Below are 19,357 nucleotides of genomic sequence, written 5' to 3' on the forward strand. Positions count from 1 at the left end.
CGGGGCCCGCTGCAGCACCGCGCCCACAGACTCAACAGCCATCCGAAGGTCCCAGCTGACGGCAACTGCCAGGCGTCCGCCAGCACGCGAGCATCTGCCCTTCCGGAGGGTCTCAGAACTCGCACTTTCCCTTCTGCCGCAGCAGAGGGGGCTGCAGGGGGTGCTCAGCTTCCACACCCACCGCCTCCATCCTCGTCCACCCACACCTCCTCCCCCTCCTCCCCTCCCCTCCCTCCCTCCTCCCCTCCCCTCCCTCCTCCTCCTCCCTCCCCTCCCTCCTCCTCCTCCTCCCCTCCCTCCCCTTCCCTCCCTCCCTCCTCCTCCTCCCCCTTCCCCCCTCCTCCTCCTCCGGATCCCCGGCACCCGCAGGCGGCAGCTCACTGGGAGCGCGCCGCCCAACTAGGCTGCATTAGGCAGCTTCGGAGGCAGGGAGGCGGCAGCCACTTGCTGCCCGGCCGCTGGGGCTCCGGGTGCCAGCGCGGCCCCTGGTGGAGCTCGGGGTGTCAGGGCGCCCGCGGGGAGCCATGATCTACTACACCGCAGTGCCAGCGTCAGGAGCCTCGGACACCCGGGCTGCCACTGCAGGACGGCCAGGGCCCCGCCCCCAACAGGGCCCCAGACATAGAACACCCAGCCCGGGTCCCTCCCCGGCCTCAAGCGAACCGGGGGACACCACACACCCCCTGCCGCTGGCGCGCGCGGCTCCCGGACCCGCTGCACCCAGCCTCCTCGCCCGTGCGCCGCCTCCGCCACGCAGCCCTCCGGCTTGACCTCCCGGGGGTTGCTCGCCCACAGCTCCGCGGCCGCCCCCAAATGCCTCAGACTGAGATAGCGGGAAGTGAATCCCGGGGACCCGACTCCCCGAATCACCTGCATTTGCATTTCTTATGTAATGTACTGCAAGTTTCCCGGTTGGAGCCTTTTGGAATGGGGGCGCACGATCACCAGGAGGCTGAAGCAGGGACCCGGGGCCAGGCTCATCCCACCCGGGGGACCCAGACGCCGGGCTAGAACACTGCTTTTTAAAAGGGAGGTTTAAATTACATATACTAGAGAGACCGGGCTTGTCTGCTCCGTCTGGGGTTCCCTCCCGGCATGAGCCCTGCTCAAGTTTTCCCAGCGGCAGGAGCGTCGGAGGCAGACGGGGGAAGGAGTTCATACTTCGGCACGCGGAGCTAGACGGGGGCGGGAGGCGGGGGCTGACGGAGGAGCGGGGCCGCGACGGAGGGGGCCTCTTTCCTTTGGTGAAGGTGATGGGGTGGTGAATATTGTGCAAGCTACTCAGAAAGTCTAGAGCAGGTTCTCGGCACCGAGTTACGTCCCCGGACCTGCAGCACGAGTCAGGGGAGCTCGCGGTTCTTTCTCCTGGCAATTACCGAAGCTTCAACTGCCTCGGGCCAAACCTTAAGCCATAAACCCTTCAATATTCCACCAAACATCGTCAACCAGATACATTCCAAAAAAAGAAAAGGAAAAAAAAAAGTTTCCTCCTCCCTCCTAGTGACGGATTGTGTCACAGCCAAGAGATGCTGGTAACGATTTGGGGCTCACAGACGCCGATCCAGCTGTTACTTGTTTATCCACGCAACACCTCTATACACAACACTGTCCTGGTCCTTCTCTGTTTCCCCTGCCTTCCTGCATAGCCGAACTGCAGATCTAGCTCAATGAGCAACAGACAGGTTATTATGAGGAAAAACATAACATGATGCATGTTTTGCTTACCAGTTGGGTTCTTGTTTTTCTTAAGACTCTTGCCACAAAGACACTGCAGCATATGCGTTCCTTTGCTGAAAATGTTCCAAAGAAACCACATTGATTTGGGCGAAAAGCAATCCAGCAGCTTAGACACCCTGAGAAAGAAGAGATCCTTGTGGTTGCATAATAATAATTTGAAATCAGTTCTCCTGAAGAGGGGCACCGGTTTTACCATAGGAAAAACGATAATATTCCGGATCTTCTCCCAGTTTTTTCCCCTCACGTGGTATATTTCTTTGAGACTTCTCAGAGATTGTTTTTTTTCGGCCAGGGTGAATGATTTATCCCCTTGATCACCACTGGATTATTACCAAAGGGTTGGCAAAAAAATCCTTTTTCAGCTTGAAGCCAAACAAAAAAGCAAAGAAATCCCAACTGAGACCAGAACTAATCAGGGAGAGCAGTAATGCACAAAAGATCCCCAAAGAGAAAACCATAGCCTTTTAGTTGATCGCTATGAGGCTGGGTGAGTCTGCAGGAGTCAAAGCAGGATTCATCTCACTGAGAGAAGACTGCCATTGTGTAGTCCCTAGGAGAGAAGGAAAGGAAAAAAAAATAGAAAGAAAGAAAGAAAGAAAGAAAAAAGAAAAAGAAAAAAAACCACCAGCACACATACACACACCAATACCACCTCCGAGTCTGACAGCCGAAGACACAGCCTCCCTTCTCCCAGTGTCGTTTTTTTTTTTTTTTTTATAATCAATCGCCAGTGCTCAGGGGGATCGGATTGAACCTGCAGTTCTCAACCACCACGAAGAAAAGATGCAAATCTAGGTGACCCCTCCCCTGGTCAGGCTGGTAGTAGGTAGAGAGCGCCTCGGATCCCCTGCCGCCTTCCTCTCTCTCTCTCCCAGTTTCCAACAACGGTGAGCATGAGGAAAATCTCCCCTCCGGATTCCTCGCCCAGCCTTGGATGTGAGTTACCGGCATTAGGGGGAGGAGGAGGGGTTGAAGTTTGCATTGAAAAGACTGGTTTTCCATGACGTAGCCACGTGCTTTCAGACCCGTCACCAGTGAGATGCTTCCACCCGCCCGGGGAGGGCAGTGTCACTGCAGTCTCTCCGCTGGTTCCCCTCTCGAAGTCCCCCACCACTAGCACCCAGCCACAGCCCCACTATTTGACCCTCTCCCTCCTCTGCCCGGCATGATTAGGCTTGCTGCTTGCTCTTGCAGCCAGCTAGCAGAGCCTTCTCTTAAAAGTGAATTTCGAAAGGGAAAATTAATTATAATTAGTAAACCTTAAAAAATACACAGGGTGGAGGGGAGGCAGGGGTTTAAATAGAAACGGTAGTTTAGTACCACACTCCTTGGCCAAAATTAGTTCCACCTTACATTTTCAAAAGCCGCATCTACAGCATCTAAAACATTAAGGACAACTCAAGTTCCTTTACTTATTATTTGAATCCTACTTAAAGCACTGTTTGAAAAATATACACTAGGCATATGACAAATATGTACTTGCAGAAACAAGTACTGTTCAAAGGGCAAGCACTAAAATTGGGGCGACAAACTCTTCTTTGCTGAGGAGGGTCATATGTCAATGAGAACATTTATGCCTTTTCTAGACAACCTATTACCTTCAAATATTGTTTTGGTACAGAAAGCACTCTGCTTGATTCACACACTAATTCATCGCCTGTTTCTGCACCCATTAATTGAACTAACACTGAGTTCACCCCCGTTCACTTAGCTACACTAATATACAACCTTGTCACCGGCCACCACGATCTAACCTAACAAAATGGACAAAATTTCTCTTTCATCAAGATGCAACCCAACTCCCTAATTTCCCAGAAAATCAAAAGATTTAGGGCAAAGCTATTGATTTCTCTTATTTAGGAAAAAATACAATGTACAAAATAGTACAAACTATTTCAAAGAATAATATAACAAACTCCAGTGTACTTGCTAGTCAAAATTAATAAATGTTAGCATTTCATATTTGTGAGATGAGCATTTTGGAAAAGTAAAATTGACCAATCTCACTGCTGTTAGGCAAATGAATTAACATTATGCCAGTTTATTTCCACTTTTATGGGGAAATTGACATAAAATGTTTAATTTTTTAAAATATATTTAGAAGCTCCATCTTAATTTCAAAAAAATAAAACTACTAGGGCTTCCCTGGTGGCGCTGTGGTTGAGAGTCCGCCTGCCGATGCAGGGGACACGGGTTCATGCCCCGTTTCCGGGAGGATCCCACATGCCGCGGAGCGGCTGGGCCCGTAAGCCGTGGCTGCTGAGCCTGCGCGTCCGGAGCCTGTGCTCCGCAACGGGAGAGGCCACAGCAGTGAGAGGCCCGTGTGCGGCAAAAATAAATAAATAAATAAATAAGAAAAAATTTAAAAAAATAAAAATTAAAACTACTACCTCTACGGCATGGAATATCAAACTATCTTATAAACAAATAGATGTAGATCTATGTTGTTGAGGACTGATTTTAAAGAAAATTAACTTCTTAATTATCAGTTATCAAAATATGAAAATGTAATAAACAACTTTCCCACTGCTAGTGTTTTCTAAAATTTAGGAGGAATTTTGAGATGCCAAAATTTGTATCCAATATCTTGAATCCTTTGGGGAAATGTCAGTTGATTTTAAGCAAGATGGAAGAGGAATTTAACACAAGCAAATTTTTTGAAAGTTAAATATGGATGTCCTCAATGTGCCTAAGGCATCATGGCATACAGCTTAAAGAAATTACTAAGATTAATTGCAGCCTCAATCAAGTTTGGGAAGTAAGGAAAGAGAGAATAATAAAAGTCTACAGATTTAACGTCAAATGACTTAGAATCAGGCTGAAAAAGAAATTGAAGAGCGGGATTCTTTTTTGAGAGAGGTAAAATGGAATAGCATTGCCAATTCATTAGGAAAGAATTTTTGATATCAATCAATCAGGGTCACTTACCACATGCTGCTTTTATAACATTCTGGTGTCCTGTCAGGGGTTCCAGAATATCCCAATATATTACCACTGGACATATGCCAGAGAGACAGTTGGATAAAAAATATTCTCCAGCAAGGTCTTCTGAACTCACACAGCTCGAAGGTTCTTTAAAAGCTTGCTGAGTTCCTGGGGGTATTTCACAAGTAAAATCTGAGGATCTGTTCGGTAACTATTGTATCTTTCCATATGCTAAGTTTGTGTAGACAGAGTATTTCTCAAATGAGCTCTTCTTGCATTTCCAAATTGGACTCTCTTCTCTACGTTGTGCAGTGAATTTGATCCCTATTAAAATAGAGAATGATTGAATGACTGCCAGAAAGCTATGATTTGTTTTGTATTGGTGGAAAACTTATTAATTCTTTGTCCTGTGACCTAAGGAACAACATAAAAGGTAATTAATTGTGACTACTATTTACAGAGAATCTATTACATCAGGCACTGTGTTGGTTCCTTCTCTTCTTTTATGCTATCTTTTCTTACAATGAATGAAATTTCTATAGTTTTTTTCTATATTTATTGACACATTATTTGTTTACATTAGATAGACTATAAATCACATTATTAAACAAACAAAAAATACCAAGTACTTTTGTCTGAAAAAGATGGCCTAACACTGATTCAGGTCACCTTTGTTCCAAGGGAGTTATCATTTCTAATGAGCTCTGAGTAACCCAGTTTAATTATTCAACCAATATTTATTGAGCATTTACCCTGTGAAAGTAACTGTACAAGACTCCATGGTGCATGCTATCATAAAATTAAACCAGATTCCCAGTTACACGATAAAGAAGACCAAGGGTGGTTTGCCTCCAGTTTAGGAATGATCCAAAGATACTTACACCAATCTGAGTTCAGACCGTTAAGTTTTGTTTTGGAAGACATCAAAATATTTACTTACCCTTTGTCATGCTACATTCAAATCAATAATAGATGATAAAAACGGAAATTATTAGAAAGTAAATGTAAGCTTTTGCACTAAAGAAAGTAAGGAAAATCTCATGGTAACTGTAAAATTGACAGTAACATCTGTAGTATATATAGGTAGAGAAAAAAATCTTAAGATTGTGTTGTCATAAGGCTCAAGTAAAATAAACCCAGTACTTACAATCAAGTTCACTTAAAAATTAAATTTACATTCAGCATATTAGAGTAAGCAAACCTAAAGGTAAGTGTAATGACCATAACACAATAAAATATACATTTTATTTTAATATAGGACATATAAATTCATGAGATTAGTCATCAAAAATCTTTGCAACTAACTTACCATGCTTTTTCTAATTGTCCCCTTTTCTACTTCATTCTTCCTTTTAGCCATAAAATTCCACCCCCGCCACACTTTTAGAAAGGTACGTGGATATCCAAACAGACACTAATTCCCAGCTCCCTTGCAGTTCAGTAGGGTCATGTGACTAGATTCTGACCAATGAGCTGTGAGCAGAAGTGCCGTGTTCAACTTCCGGGTCACATTCTCCAAAGGAAGCTGCTCGACTTCCACTTCTCTCTTTTTTCTTTCTTATGAGCTGAGAGGGGTGGTGTGAGCGGCTCTGAGAGCATGGACAGGAACACACCCCAGGAATGAAGTACCGAGATAGGAGAAACCCAGGACCATGGACAGAGCAGCCAACCTATCCCGGATTGGCTACCTGCCTCTGTTCTGTTAGATGACAGAAAAAGAAACTTTTATTTTGTTTGAGCCACTGTATTTTTGTCTGACTTTGTTACAGCAGCTTATCCTCCCTACTGTCTTATCGACTGGTCTGGTATTAGTAACAATACACCTAAATATTTGGCTTATTTACTTATATTGAAAGGATAAAGAACACAAGTACATCACATATAACCTGTGGATTGATTCACAGGCTGCCACTCTCCTTTCCAATCACTGTCGCAGCTACTGATCTCTTAGCTGCCTCTTACAAGCCACTCTTGCTTATCCTCACCAGCAGTGCAAACGTCCCATTGTCAGATCTTACTTCCCCTTGTCCCCTCTGCCCTGCTCCCTGCCCATCAGATGTAGCCTGTGACAGTTCAGAGCTTATGATCATGACAATAAAGGAGAAGAAAGACAGAGGGAAAAGTGATTGGAAGAAGAGTTGGTCAGAAAAGGAAAAAGAAGACCAATGCGTAGACAAGGATCTCAGTGTCTTTACCGTGGAAACCTTTTTCGAAAAGATGGTGCCTTTTGTGATTTGCACGCTTATTCCTTCCCTGTTGTTGATGTTAACAATTATTATCATGTTTTAAGGACAAATTCTCCATTTCACATCACTGAACCACTCAGTAGTACCGCTTTCTTCTTCTCTCCGTGTTCCTCCATTGGCTGCTGGTGTACAACCTCTGCTCCTCCCTCCTGGAGGGGACAGTCTGGAAAGGGAACTGCAGTCCCTCTCTGCCACCTCCCAACCTCTCAATGAAAATGGAACGACTTAAGTGGTCCAGCCTCCTCCCTCTCTCTCTCTCTCTCTCTCCCTGTCTCTCTTTGGATCTGCCTGCCTACAAAATATTTTCAGACTGCTCTGCTTCAGCTTCTCGTTGCAGGAAGCATTGGGTCAGCCTGGAAGCCCACAGCCCGTCTTCTAGAAGCAGGCCTGGAGACTGATCTGCCTCTGAACTCTTTATGGGGTCTCGTAGCCGCCATCATCCGTGCCCCATGTACACCCCTTTCATTCTATCACATCAGTGTGCTCTGGTTGGCTTTCACCTTCCAGTATCTCCATCTTTGAACCTGAGGAATTTTTTCAAACCACAGAAGTCCCCTGTGCCCAGGCACTTACAGAATTAGCACATCCATTACCAAGATAGCACCTCCATTACCAAACACCCAGCTCCCTTACCCCTTGGGAGGGATAATGATGAGGCATGTGTTTTATATTCTTTCCCAAAGTTTTCCTGTGGAATTAAGACACAGTCTCTCACCAGGAGAGTTGGCTTAACACGTCATTGGCCCTCTCCCCTTCCTTACACCATACATCCCTTTCTTATCTGCTGTGTTCTTTCATAAATAAACTACTTGTATTAGAATCTTCGTTCTCTGTGGAAACTCAAACCAAGACAGGGTTGCAGAGGGAAGGCAGGGGTTCTGGGTAAATGTGCCTCTGCTCTCCAGATCCAAACTCTTCCTTGCGCAGTCAATGCAATATTCAGATGTGGGGGAAATGGTTAGAGAAACCAATTTTTGCCCACACGTTCAATTTCATTCCCCAAAGCAACCTTATCAGTAATAAAACTAGTATTTTTATTTCCATCTTTCTAACTTGTGTGACCATGTTTCTGAACTGGATCTGAACTCAGAAGTGGAGGGAAGAGGGAGAATTAATTATCACCTCTTAAGACCCCCGCCCACTGCTAGAAAGAAATATAAGAAAAAACCCTCCTCTTTGTTCCTGTTATGCTGGTGAGTATAACAATAAAACTGTGAGGAACCAGCCAACAGATACAGGCCAAAGCAGGTGAAACCCCTGAGTCCTCAGAAATATGAGCTTCTCTTGGCAAAATGCCACAAGGCTTCATTTCTCACCTACAGGAACTTTATCTCAGTCCACACAGATATGCCTGACAGTACAGCCCTAATTTCCCGTACAGCCCGGTAAGAGTCCAGAGGACCCTTCTTTGCATCCTCTGAGGCAGGTAGGACTTCACTTTATACAAGTAGAATTGGCCCTAAACAATTTGAGGACCCGTGCAGCCTGGCCCATTGTATCAAAGTCTCTGGACATTTATAACCCATGCTTTCTATTGATACACATATTAAACCTTCTTTAATGTGATTTAAATTCAATATGAATTAAACATCTTTACTAAAACCAAATCAAAGCAATGGTAACTTTATACAAATACTTCAAACAACACTCTACTTTCTCCCACTAATCCCAAATTTTGTTATGCCTTATTCTAGGGAAGTATGCCCTCAGTTGAAAAGCATTGTCATCCATGATTTGAAATGTTCTAAGGAGAAACTACATCTTCTCTATGTGGAATCTGGTCCTTAATCTCTATAACTATTGAATAAGACAACTTTGAGGGTACCATTTTAAATTTACAGGAGAAATTTGTCCACTAAACTTTCTCATTTGGGCAGAGATTTGTATATTTCAAAATTCAGAATATTATTTGTCCTGGACAATAGTTCACTTTATAAAATGTAGATAACTGCAGAACAAGAATAACAGTATTGAATATGTGCCTGAAGAGAAGAGGTACATCCCTCATTCTCAGCTTTTCCATTAGCTCCAAGTCCCCAGTTCCCATATTAAAACGCTTTGAAAGTCTAACATATCAGATGGTTTCAGTTTTCCTTACTGATTTCAGATGGATACATTGTTTTCTCTGCCTAGATTCCGGGTACGTGGTACCTCATTGATAAACAATTCCCTTTGAGTTTGGGATGGTAAACTTAATAATACCTAAACATCTGGTGTCATAATGCAACCTTCAATTCAGTATCCACATGTTTTATTACACGCTGTTAAACATGTAAACAGTATTCCCTCCTATAAATGTTTGCCGAGCACCCCACCCAACAATCCATTTTTTAGAGAAAATCAAGTTGAATCTGTAGCACATTTTACTTTGAATTGAACGAAAGTGACTTTGTTGGGCTTATTTCTCATATTTCCTGAAAAACGTGGTTTATAAAATCAAATTCAATGCTCACATAAGAAAATGTATGGAATTATTTTGCTTGTAAACCAAAATTTCCTGTCATTAAGTTAAAATATGTCATTCATAAAGCAATTTATCAGAATTAATGTGAAAATTGCAATTCAAAAAAATGTGTCATATGTTCTAACATTTAGGTTACAAAGTAAATAAAGAAAAATGCCAAGTCAGAGGGAATTTACATTCCAAAAAATAAATGGCACAAGTCTGTTGGATCATAAATTTCCAGAGGTCAAAAATTAAGGCTATTTAAGTCACTTAACTACAGCACCCTAATAATCTCAGATGTATGCCTAGCTAATAATTCATGTCCTGAATTTCCATGTAAACTTAGATTCTGACGATTATATTATGGGAAGAAAGTCCCATTTCTTTGTTCATGTCAACAGACAGCCTCATGAACATTTACAATATTGCAGATTTAAGTGCACATAATTGAATTACTGTCCAAACAGGTGTGAAAAAGGTTTAAAATATTGTGTTTGGACACTGATTTGGTTTAACGTATTACTGGCATCTGGACAATACTGCATTTTACTTTATTACTTGTTTGAATGACATAAGTAATAGAATACACACAGGTATAAAGGTTCAAGATAATTACTACTTAACATTGACTTTGTTTTTAAAAAATAAACGTGGCAATAAACAATACATAAGTAATTAGTCAAGCACATCAAGACCAATATTTTAGGTTATATTTAAAGAATTTACGATTAGGATAAAATCAGAAAAAAAAATACAAAAGTTATACTGTAACCTCAATATCAACCACTTTCTCTTAATCAACAGATATTTCTCAAGCTCCGATACACATTAGGATATTTTTGTTTGTTTCTAGCTTTTTAAATTAGCATGTGTTTTCTATAGGCATTCCCAAGTGTTTGGATGTCTTTATTTTAAAGTTCCATTAGTAAATTGCGTTTACTATAATTCCATTAAGGCAATACTTTTAAGTGAGATTTTCAAATGTGTTTAGGTAATTGAAGGCTGGAAGTCTTGATATTCAAGGCAGAGCCATATGAAATACTGTTACAGGAAGCTTAAAGTTACTAAATATACTTTTTCGATAATAGTCATATCACCTTTATTACAGTATGAATATTAGCAACAGCAGGCACCAAAATCTGGGAGAAAAAAACAAAATTGAAAAGAAAATCCATCAATAATGTTTCAGTTTTATTTCCTACAATAGAGGAAAAAAACACCTCTACTTGCAGCAAAACATGGTCGTTTAATTCCAGACATTGCAAGTTCAAAGGCAGCTAACCCAGGGGGTGTAATTCAGGACTAAAATGCAAGCTGGGCTCCGTTTGTCAAGCCAGTACCCCGGGCATCAGCCTAGACTAGGAAGGACATCTTCTAATTGGTTCCCCCCTAGGGGCTGCCTTTTTCTAATTTGTCCTCCAGAGGTAGTGCCTTTTTCTAATTGGTCAGACCAGAGGCTATGCTTTTTCTGACTGGTCGGCCTAGAAGGGGTGCCTTTTTTCTGATTGGTCCATGCAGAGGAGACTTTTTTTTTTCCCCTGGTTTTCGCGGAGCACTAAAAGCTCGGCCTTCCCGCTAATGCACCCACCAGATAAAGGAGACCCGTGACAAGTGCCCATGAGACCAAGGGCATCCATCTCTAAAGACAAAGTGTATAGACACGAAAGATTGATCAAAGAAGATAGATTCAGAAGGAATGGTAAGTTTTGAATACAGTACCAAGTTTGATGTTTAGATTAATTGCGGCTTATTTTCCACCTTTTTCTAATTGGTGAGCCCAGAGGATGCCCGATGATATTCTAAATAAATTGTTTGTCGTTCCTTGAAATCTGAGTACTCATCACTGAACAAATGTCTTTGTACCAGAGTCCATTCTCAAGCACCACGTCTCTCCAACCTATTAAATGTCAATTTCTGCAGATGAAGAATATTTATCTCAAACATACAAAATCAGAACGGCATTCAACCAAAAGCAGAGTGGACCACTGGTCTGAATCTAATGTATTTGAGGATTAATAGTTCTATTGATTTAAAAAATATTTGCAAATCTATATATCATGCACGCCTGCTGATATTAATTCTGGCATTTAGCCAGCCAATTCGTGAGAAATTTGGCCAGCTTCTAGGAGTGTTAGAAAATCTGTTTCCAAGTCTCCAGAGGATTTCAGCTTTGTCTATGTGAGACCAACCACTGAAAGTTTAAAAATTCAGACCATCTACATTAATTCTATGTCCCCCTCTCTCTGTCCTCTCTTATTCCTCTCTCTTTCTCTCTCTAACATGGAACCTGCATGAACACACACATAATCACAACTCTGGGAACTTAATTTTTCCTAAATTGACCATTCATTTTTGTCATGTTTAAAAAAGAAGGGAGAAACATGGTGCTACCTGCAAAAAGGGCTTTTGTGGGCGTTTCTTTAAAAACACTGGCTTTAGGGACCTGAGCGCGTGGTACAGGTTTGGACCACTTTCAGAAAATGTGGCTGAGTAAAATCCTGTGAGGTTTTGCCAAGGCCAACACCTCCTCTTACCTCCTCTCCACCACTTCCATCCACACTGGAATTATAGATAATGAACAAGTTAACCAGCAAGCCACGAGCAAAAAGACTTCCTTAACCCCGTACACTCCCCAGTGTTATGCTTGAATATCTAAAACTGGACTCATTTGTGAAATCATAAAATGTATTTTCATTTTAAGCTATTCTTCACAATAACTTGTAAGTGCTGTCTTTTAACTATACATCTATTATAATTTCTATCTTTTAAATTATTTTTCTGTCTTTGATTCTTGTATTATTTTCTTTTTATAATTATTCTCATTTAGAAGTGCTGTGCTCTCAGAATATGGTGCATTGAGGCTTCCATAGCGCTTGGCACATGGTAAATTTTTACTCTCAGGTAACTCTTAAGATTTTTCTCTTTCTCTTGGATGATCTGCAGTTTCTCCATGGTGTGCTTATGGGTGGATTTATCTTTATTGACCCTGCATTCTAAGCAGTGGAGACTCTTCAAGTCCAAAACACTCAGTCATTACCTCTTCAGATATTTATTCTTTGCCATTCTCTTTTCCTGGAAATTCTAACACAGAAATATCAATTCCTTATTACTTTATGTCTTGGGCTCATGATTTCTTGTTCATGCTCGATGTGAGTTGTGTTCTTGTTTCTCTGCTCAAGCATCTTAAGCATACATTAAAGTCTCTGTCAGGTTGTTCTAGCAAGTAAACATAACATGGATTGAATTCACATTCTGGTGGTTGATTTTCTTAGTGGTGTTTCTTAGCATGTGATTTGAATGCGTGTTGGAATTTTGGCTTTTAGAAGGTGCATAAGAAGATTTCTCTTTAGATTTCTTGTTTCTCTCTCTTTCCTATTCTCCCTCACTCTCCCTAGTGGTTGCCTCTATCCAGCACTTCCCAGAATCACAGTCCAGACCAGAACTGATGGCATTGCTGGTACTCACAAGCTTCAGTGATACTCAGGATACTGTACATCCAACCCCTAAGGCAGTACTTGATCATGCCATGGCTGCCTTTATCCTTTATTTTCCTAAGCTCATAACTTCCCATGTCCCAGGGGGTAGCAAGAACAATGGTGTTTCAGAGTCCATTGACAAGACAGGGAGTCCCATCCCAGCTCCCGACCTCCAGATCCCATTACACCTCAAGAACCAAACCCCCAGCTGCTTCTGCCCTATCTGAGCCTCACTGTGGCTTTCACCTCCACCTCTGTTGAAAGTTTCTATTCTATTTCTGGTTCATGAAAATATCAATCTTGATTTTTGAACCTAGATATGTAACTTTGGTTTCTGGTTTTTGTAGTATATGCATTTCTGCCATGTGATTGGAGTAGAAAGGGTAACTTAATACTGTGCCATATGTATTAACTATCTAAATATCACCAAGTTTAATCATAAGTGTTTATCAACAAAGATTACATGGAAGAAGCAACAAGGGGTGTGCATCTATTTTTTTGTGATTACTATGGAAAATAACAGCTCTTACTTCTCTATTGCCTTTTTTTTTTTTTTTTTAGTAATCTCTATGACTTTGCAAACTTTTCCTAAGCTCTGGCATCAATACTGGCCCACTACAGACTAGTCATCACCACTGAGCAGTTTCACATCGTCTGAAATATTTTTTTCTTGTTAAAGACATTTTTGGTTGCAAGTGACAGAAACACAACTCTAACTATTGACTCCAGTAAGTATGAGAAGAGCAAAAATTTCACTGATTCTCAAGGACGAAAGGAAAATGGGTTTTCCATCTATTACCTCTGTTCCTCTCAGTGTGTCCTGCATATTCTACCAGAGCAGCTTCCTCTACAAGTTCGGAAAAAAATGATTCCTGGAAGCCCTGAGGCTTCAGGAACAGAGAAGGTTTGAAACTTTTTCTCCAGACCCAAGTTTAGAAATTCCAGGGAAATGTACTGATTGATTCAGCTTGGGTCAGTTGGCCACCTCTGGGCAAATTGAAAGTGGGTCATGGGTGTAGAGTGTGTAATAACATGGTAGCACTCATTCAAACCACATGGATAAAATGGGACGGTGCTGACAGACCCATGGCAGACAAGAGAATAGATTTCCATTATGGCTTTTAAATAAACATAAAAGTAAAGATTATGTTTGAACTCTCAGTACACAAAGATTGTTGCAGTTAGTGTTTGATTCAGGAAGGAAAAATCACTCTGTCCTCATGACCCAATCACCTTCCAAAAGCTCCTCCTCCAAATACCATCACATTGGGGATTAGGTTTCAACATATGAATTAGGGGAAGACACAAACATTCCATGTACAGCAGGCATCTAAGTGGCCTCTTAGGTATCAACTGTCATCTCTTTAAGTCCAAGCTGGTGGCTCTTTGTGCAATACAGTTTGCAGTACAATTCTCTCAAAAACTTAGGCAGCTTAAGATCTATTTTATCCCAGTTTGTTTTGTCCTGTGCCCTACACCCAGTATAAATGCAGCTATCTTGTATTTGTAAGACATTGATGGGAGAGCCACACACTTAGTCTCTTTTTCTTGAGGTGCTTTGCCCAAATAAAAGTATTTACTGGGAAAAGATTAATCTATTCAGAAATTTGAACAATCATTGTGACAAACATACTCTTCACTTGATTCTTACCTTAAATCTAAGTTCTAATTGGCCTTTGATATTCAAATAATTCCTCAATTTCATCTTTCAATGTTTGACTTTCAGAAACGTTTCTATTTTCAACCTACGAGTCCCTGAATTTATAGACTGTCTCTATTCTTTTTCATTCTTGCTGGCAAAACAGCCAGTATTGTTCTGATCTTGTCTCTTCCTTGTAATAAGCTTTCCAATGCAGCCAACACACGCTACTAAGAGTTTGTTTTCCCATAAAGCTACAAATTTATTAGACATAAAATTTTTCTTTAACTTGGCACAGGCAACAATTTTACTAAGTAATTTGCCACTACATAACATGGATCACCATTCTTCTAACCTCTATTATCTGTTTTGTTGCAAACTAACGCCTCGCCCATAAACAAAGCCACATATTTTAGGTTGTTTGCTACAATATCACTTCAATCCTGATTCCAATTTCCGTTTCAATCAGATAGATCTGATTACACTGCAGTAATAAACGACCCTAGAATGTCAGTGGCTTAAAGCAACAGACGTTTATTTCTATCTCATGTCATTTGTCCATCACAAGAAGGATGGTAGCACTGATTCCCATCATTACTGTCCTCATGCTGGCTAGCAGGCTGATAGAAGAGTCACTCTCTGAAATAGTACTGATAACCGCAGCAAAAGAAAAGAAAAGCATGGTGAAGCATGTACGGGCTCGAAAAGCTTCTGCCTAAAAGTGATACTCATCACTTCTGCTCCCATGATCACACACACCTGAGTTTCACATGGTAGGTAAGTATAATCCTAAGGTAGGAAGCAGAGCTAGATATTGGTGGAAGATGTTAGAATCTATCATTAAAATCTACCAAGTAGGGCTTCCCTGGTGGCGCAGTGGTTGAGAGTCCGCCTGCCGATGCAGGGGATGAGGGTTCGCGCCCCGGTGTGGGAAGATCCCACATGCCGTGGAGCGGCTGGGCCCGTGAGCTATGGCTGCTGAGCCTGCGCATCCGGAGCCTGTGCTCCGCAACGGGAGAGGCCACAGCAGTGAGAGGCCCGCGTACCCCAAAAAAAAAAAAATAAAATTAAAAAAAAAAAAAAAAAAAAAAAATCTACCAAGTAAAAGTAACCTACTTACTACTACTAAAGGAGACCAAAGCCAAGCTTGAAGATTTCAGCTAATGGAAAATATGAAAAGAGACATAGGAAATCTATATCAAAGTAAATATACAGGATTCTAGAATTAAAACACGCAACTGAAATTATTAAAAACAAGAAGGACAGGTTTAAGAGCAGTTCAAGCCAGGCTTAAAGCAGAATGTGTGAACTGGAAAAAAATAACTATGCAGCCTACCAGTAGACAGACAAAGATACGGCTAAGAATCAAAGAGGATGTCGTAGATTCTCCATTCACAAATCTATGTTAAAGGAAGCAATAAATACTCTCCAGGGAGAAAGAAAATGATCACATTTTTAAAGGTTAGAGATGCTGGAAGAAATGAAGAACAAATAAAAAGTGATAAGTAAAAGAGTTAAACCAAGTAAATACTGACTCTAAACCAGTAACAGTAGTGTCTTATGGGGTTTGTTTTCTATACAAAGAGAAATGAAATACATCTTAACAATAGTATTCGAGCAGGTAGGGGATAAGTGGAGAAAAAGTCTTCTCAGATACTTGCATTTCCTGAGAGGAAGGGAAAAAAATCAACTAACGTTAGACTTTGATACTTTAAGAATTCATGCTGTAATTTCCAGAGTAACAATGAAATAATAAAAATAGTATATGACTTCCAAAATAGTGGGTAAGTATGATCATAAATAAAAATGATCAATACTAAAGGAGGTAAAAAAAGAAAAAAACATAAAATAGATTCAACAAATAAACTACACATAATAAGATGGAGAATTTTAACCCAAATATATTAATTATACATTAAGTATAAATATAGAAAAAGATTCAGATAGACAAAGGCTTTCAGATTGGATAAAGAACAATAACAACAATGACAACTATAAGTTGTTTTTAACTTATAGTTGCACACTGTAACTTCTTTACTTTGCACACTTGCAACATAAAAAATCAGATGAAGAAGAGCCAGCAGACCAGTCCCACAGTAGCCCCTAGTCACAGTTATCTCCCTCCAAAAGCAATGACTCTCCTGGCTTTTAAGACACTCACTTCCTTGCAGGAGATTCCAGGAAAGAAGCCTGAGGAAAAGCTGTCAATTAGGGAGAAGGACATCATGGAGTGAAGTGTAACAAGCCAAGACAAAAGAAGTGAGTATTCCTGTGGGAACGACCCAGTTGAAAGAGAGAGAAGTACAGCTGGAGGGTGGAGAATTCATCACAGAGTATGAGAAGGCTAAAAGAGATGGGATGCAGAGCCCAAATGAAGGGTTGGCAGCTTTGAATTTTTAGAAAATGATCTCCCTCTCTCTGGAGGGAAGAAGTATGGGTAGGTTTCTGGACTTGGAAGTGAAAAGATGAAGAAATTCCTAGCTGGTGATTCCAAAGTTTAAGTGAAAGAAGACTCAAAGTTAAGAGTAGGGATGAAAGTATAGGCAGGGGAAATAAGCAGTTTGTGGAGAAAGGAAAAGGAACAAAATAGTTAAAGAGTGAGAAACTTACAAGACAAAGCCTGCTGAGTTGTTAGGCCAGGCTGAGTGCCACCTTGGAGTTTTATTTAATTTATTTAAAGGGAAACCAGTCTGCCTGGCTGCATTTCTCTTCTCCTCCTGCAACGTTCATGTGTGTGTAAGGACAGAACTCATGGTTGGATGGTTGAGTCATCACAGACTGGGATTTGACCACGCAAACGTGACAAAAGGAAAGAGAAGCAGGTTAAGGAGATTGCAAGAGAGTAATAATAATGAGTAATAATGAGTAGTAATAATAATAACTAATAATAATTAATAATGAGTAGTAATAATAATAAGCCAAGGGCTCTGAGTTGCCCAAGGAAGAAAGTGAAAACAGGTGTGTATGTGGGGCTGGGGGAGTCTTAGTGAGAAAGCACTGGGCTAGGTTAACTGGAGAGAATTCATTGATAAGAATTTTTGCAGTAAGATGAATTGAGCCCATGAGCCGTTAGGAAAGGTGGTGTTTGCAGAATTGGGATAAATTGAAGATTTCAAAGGTGGTACACTTTCTCCAAATGACAAGTTTCAGGTAGGACTGTGAGAGTGGTAGTCCGAGGGGGAGGGGAGGAAAGGATGATTGGGGAAATATTGGTTAAGGAACCGAGAGGCCAGCATGTCAAATGGGACCTGCACTAGGATGTCGAAGTCTCTGGGAAGGATGGTGTGATTCAGGGAGAAGGGGAAGGCTGTAGCGAGAAGGCTTTCTGGAATGAAGGACAGAGCCCGGAGCCAGTGGATGAAGCAGTGAGGGAGAGAAGAGAGTGATTGCACTGGCTGGCATCTGCATACACCGGAGACTCATAGGGAAAACCTCAACGGGTTCCCTTTCCCTCTGGTTTCTGGTTCAGCCATTGGAGAGCCTCTCAGGAGTTTGGAGGCAGGGAGGCCTGAGTACTTCTTCCCCAGGCTGCATCAGGCTGACTGTGTCTCTTGGCTGAAGGTCACTAATAACTCAAGGCAGCCAATCCTACATGAGTGTCTTGTCCTGGGTTTTGATAACAATTCCCTCCTCTCTTTCTTGAGACCACCAACATTACTAGCTCCAGGTTTCTGCACTATTCCATGTGGTTTCTCTACACCCTATTTATATCTTTGTAAATGCTCCCTTTTTAAAACCCTCTTTGAATTTTCCTACTTTGATGTGCCATCTGTTTCCTTGCTGGGTCTCTGAGTGATACCACGATAGAATCCAATGGCATGCCATGAAGTTTAAAAAGAAAGGAAGGAAGGAAGGAAGGAAAAGAAAGAGAAAGCTTAATGTTCCAGAAGTGGTGATGAGAATTAAGGAGGATGCCTACCCCACCAAGTGTCTTGGAATCTTGTGGTGCATGAGAGAGAAAAACAATGCCTCCAATTGGGAACAATGTCCTCAAAAACCTTCCAGGCATCCATTAGGGCCACAAGTGGAAGGAATGACAAAAAAAAAAAAAAAAAAAAAAAAACTTGAGGATGGAGGGGAAGATGGGACAAAATGAAGGAAGGTGTCACACTTCTTAGATCCTGTAGATCTATGACCATAGACGTACTCAGCTGCGAATATGCATGATTCTTCAAGACAAAGGAAGAATGACCCAGGAGGCAGTTCAGAGATCATCAGGGCTGTCTCTTCAGCTTCAAAGAGGGGGGGCCTCATCTCAGTTTCAACAGGCAAGATGGCAGTCACCTGGAGCCTTGGGGACGTGACCTCTGCCCAGCAGAGCGTCAGAGGCAGGACCTCCCCCTCAGTGGGTTTCAAAGGCAGAACATTGAACCAAAGAGGATTATTCTTGAGGTTTAAGAGCTAATATTTACTTGCTTGGGATGCATCACCCCTTCCTTCTTCCCTGTTTCTCCCTTTTGGAGTGGGAACATCTATCCCAGGCCTATCCCACCAGGAAGCACATGACTTACCTGGTCTCACAGGTTCTCAGCTGGAGATGAATTTTGCCTCAAGTCTCACCCACTTCTGAGTTAGATAATATTTAGACTTCAGACTTAAGATTTTAGAGTTGATGCTAGAAGGAGCTAAGACTTCAGCGCTATTGGGAAGGAATTAATGTATTTCACATGAGAGGTGAACATGAATTGGGGGGGCCAGAAGCAGGATGTTATGGGCTGAATGTTTGTGTCCCTCCCATATTCAGGTTGAAGTCCTAATCCCCAGTGTGATGGTATTTGGAGGTGGAGCCTTTGGGAGCTAATTAAGTTTAGATGAGGTTATGAGCGCGGGGTTCCACGAGGTGGGATTTGTGTTTTTATAAGAGAAAACACTGGAGCTCATTCTTTCT

At 41.6% G+C, this 19,357-nt stretch overlaps 1 protein-coding gene across 2 annotated transcripts in view; it reads right to left on the minus strand.

The window, feature by feature from the left end:
* FGF14 (fibroblast growth factor 14) overlaps positions 1-1,933 on the minus strand; it is a 639,343-nt gene extending 637,410 nt beyond the window's left edge. For both annotated transcript variants that reach the window (XM_032611350.1, XM_032611348.1), the window contains exon 1: positions 1,726-1,933. In XM_032611350.1, coding sequence (XP_032467241.1) covers positions 1,726-1,933 — 208 coding nt within the window. The remainder of the gene's footprint in view (positions 1-1,725) is intronic.
* Positions 1,934-19,357: the final 17,424 nt, after the last annotated feature.

This window comes from Phocoena sinus, chromosome 18 (genome assembly GCF_008692025.1).
Source record: "Phocoena sinus isolate mPhoSin1 chromosome 18, mPhoSin1.pri, whole genome shotgun sequence".
Classification (NCBI taxonomy): Eukaryota; Metazoa; Chordata; class Mammalia; order Artiodactyla; family Phocoenidae; genus Phocoena; species Phocoena sinus.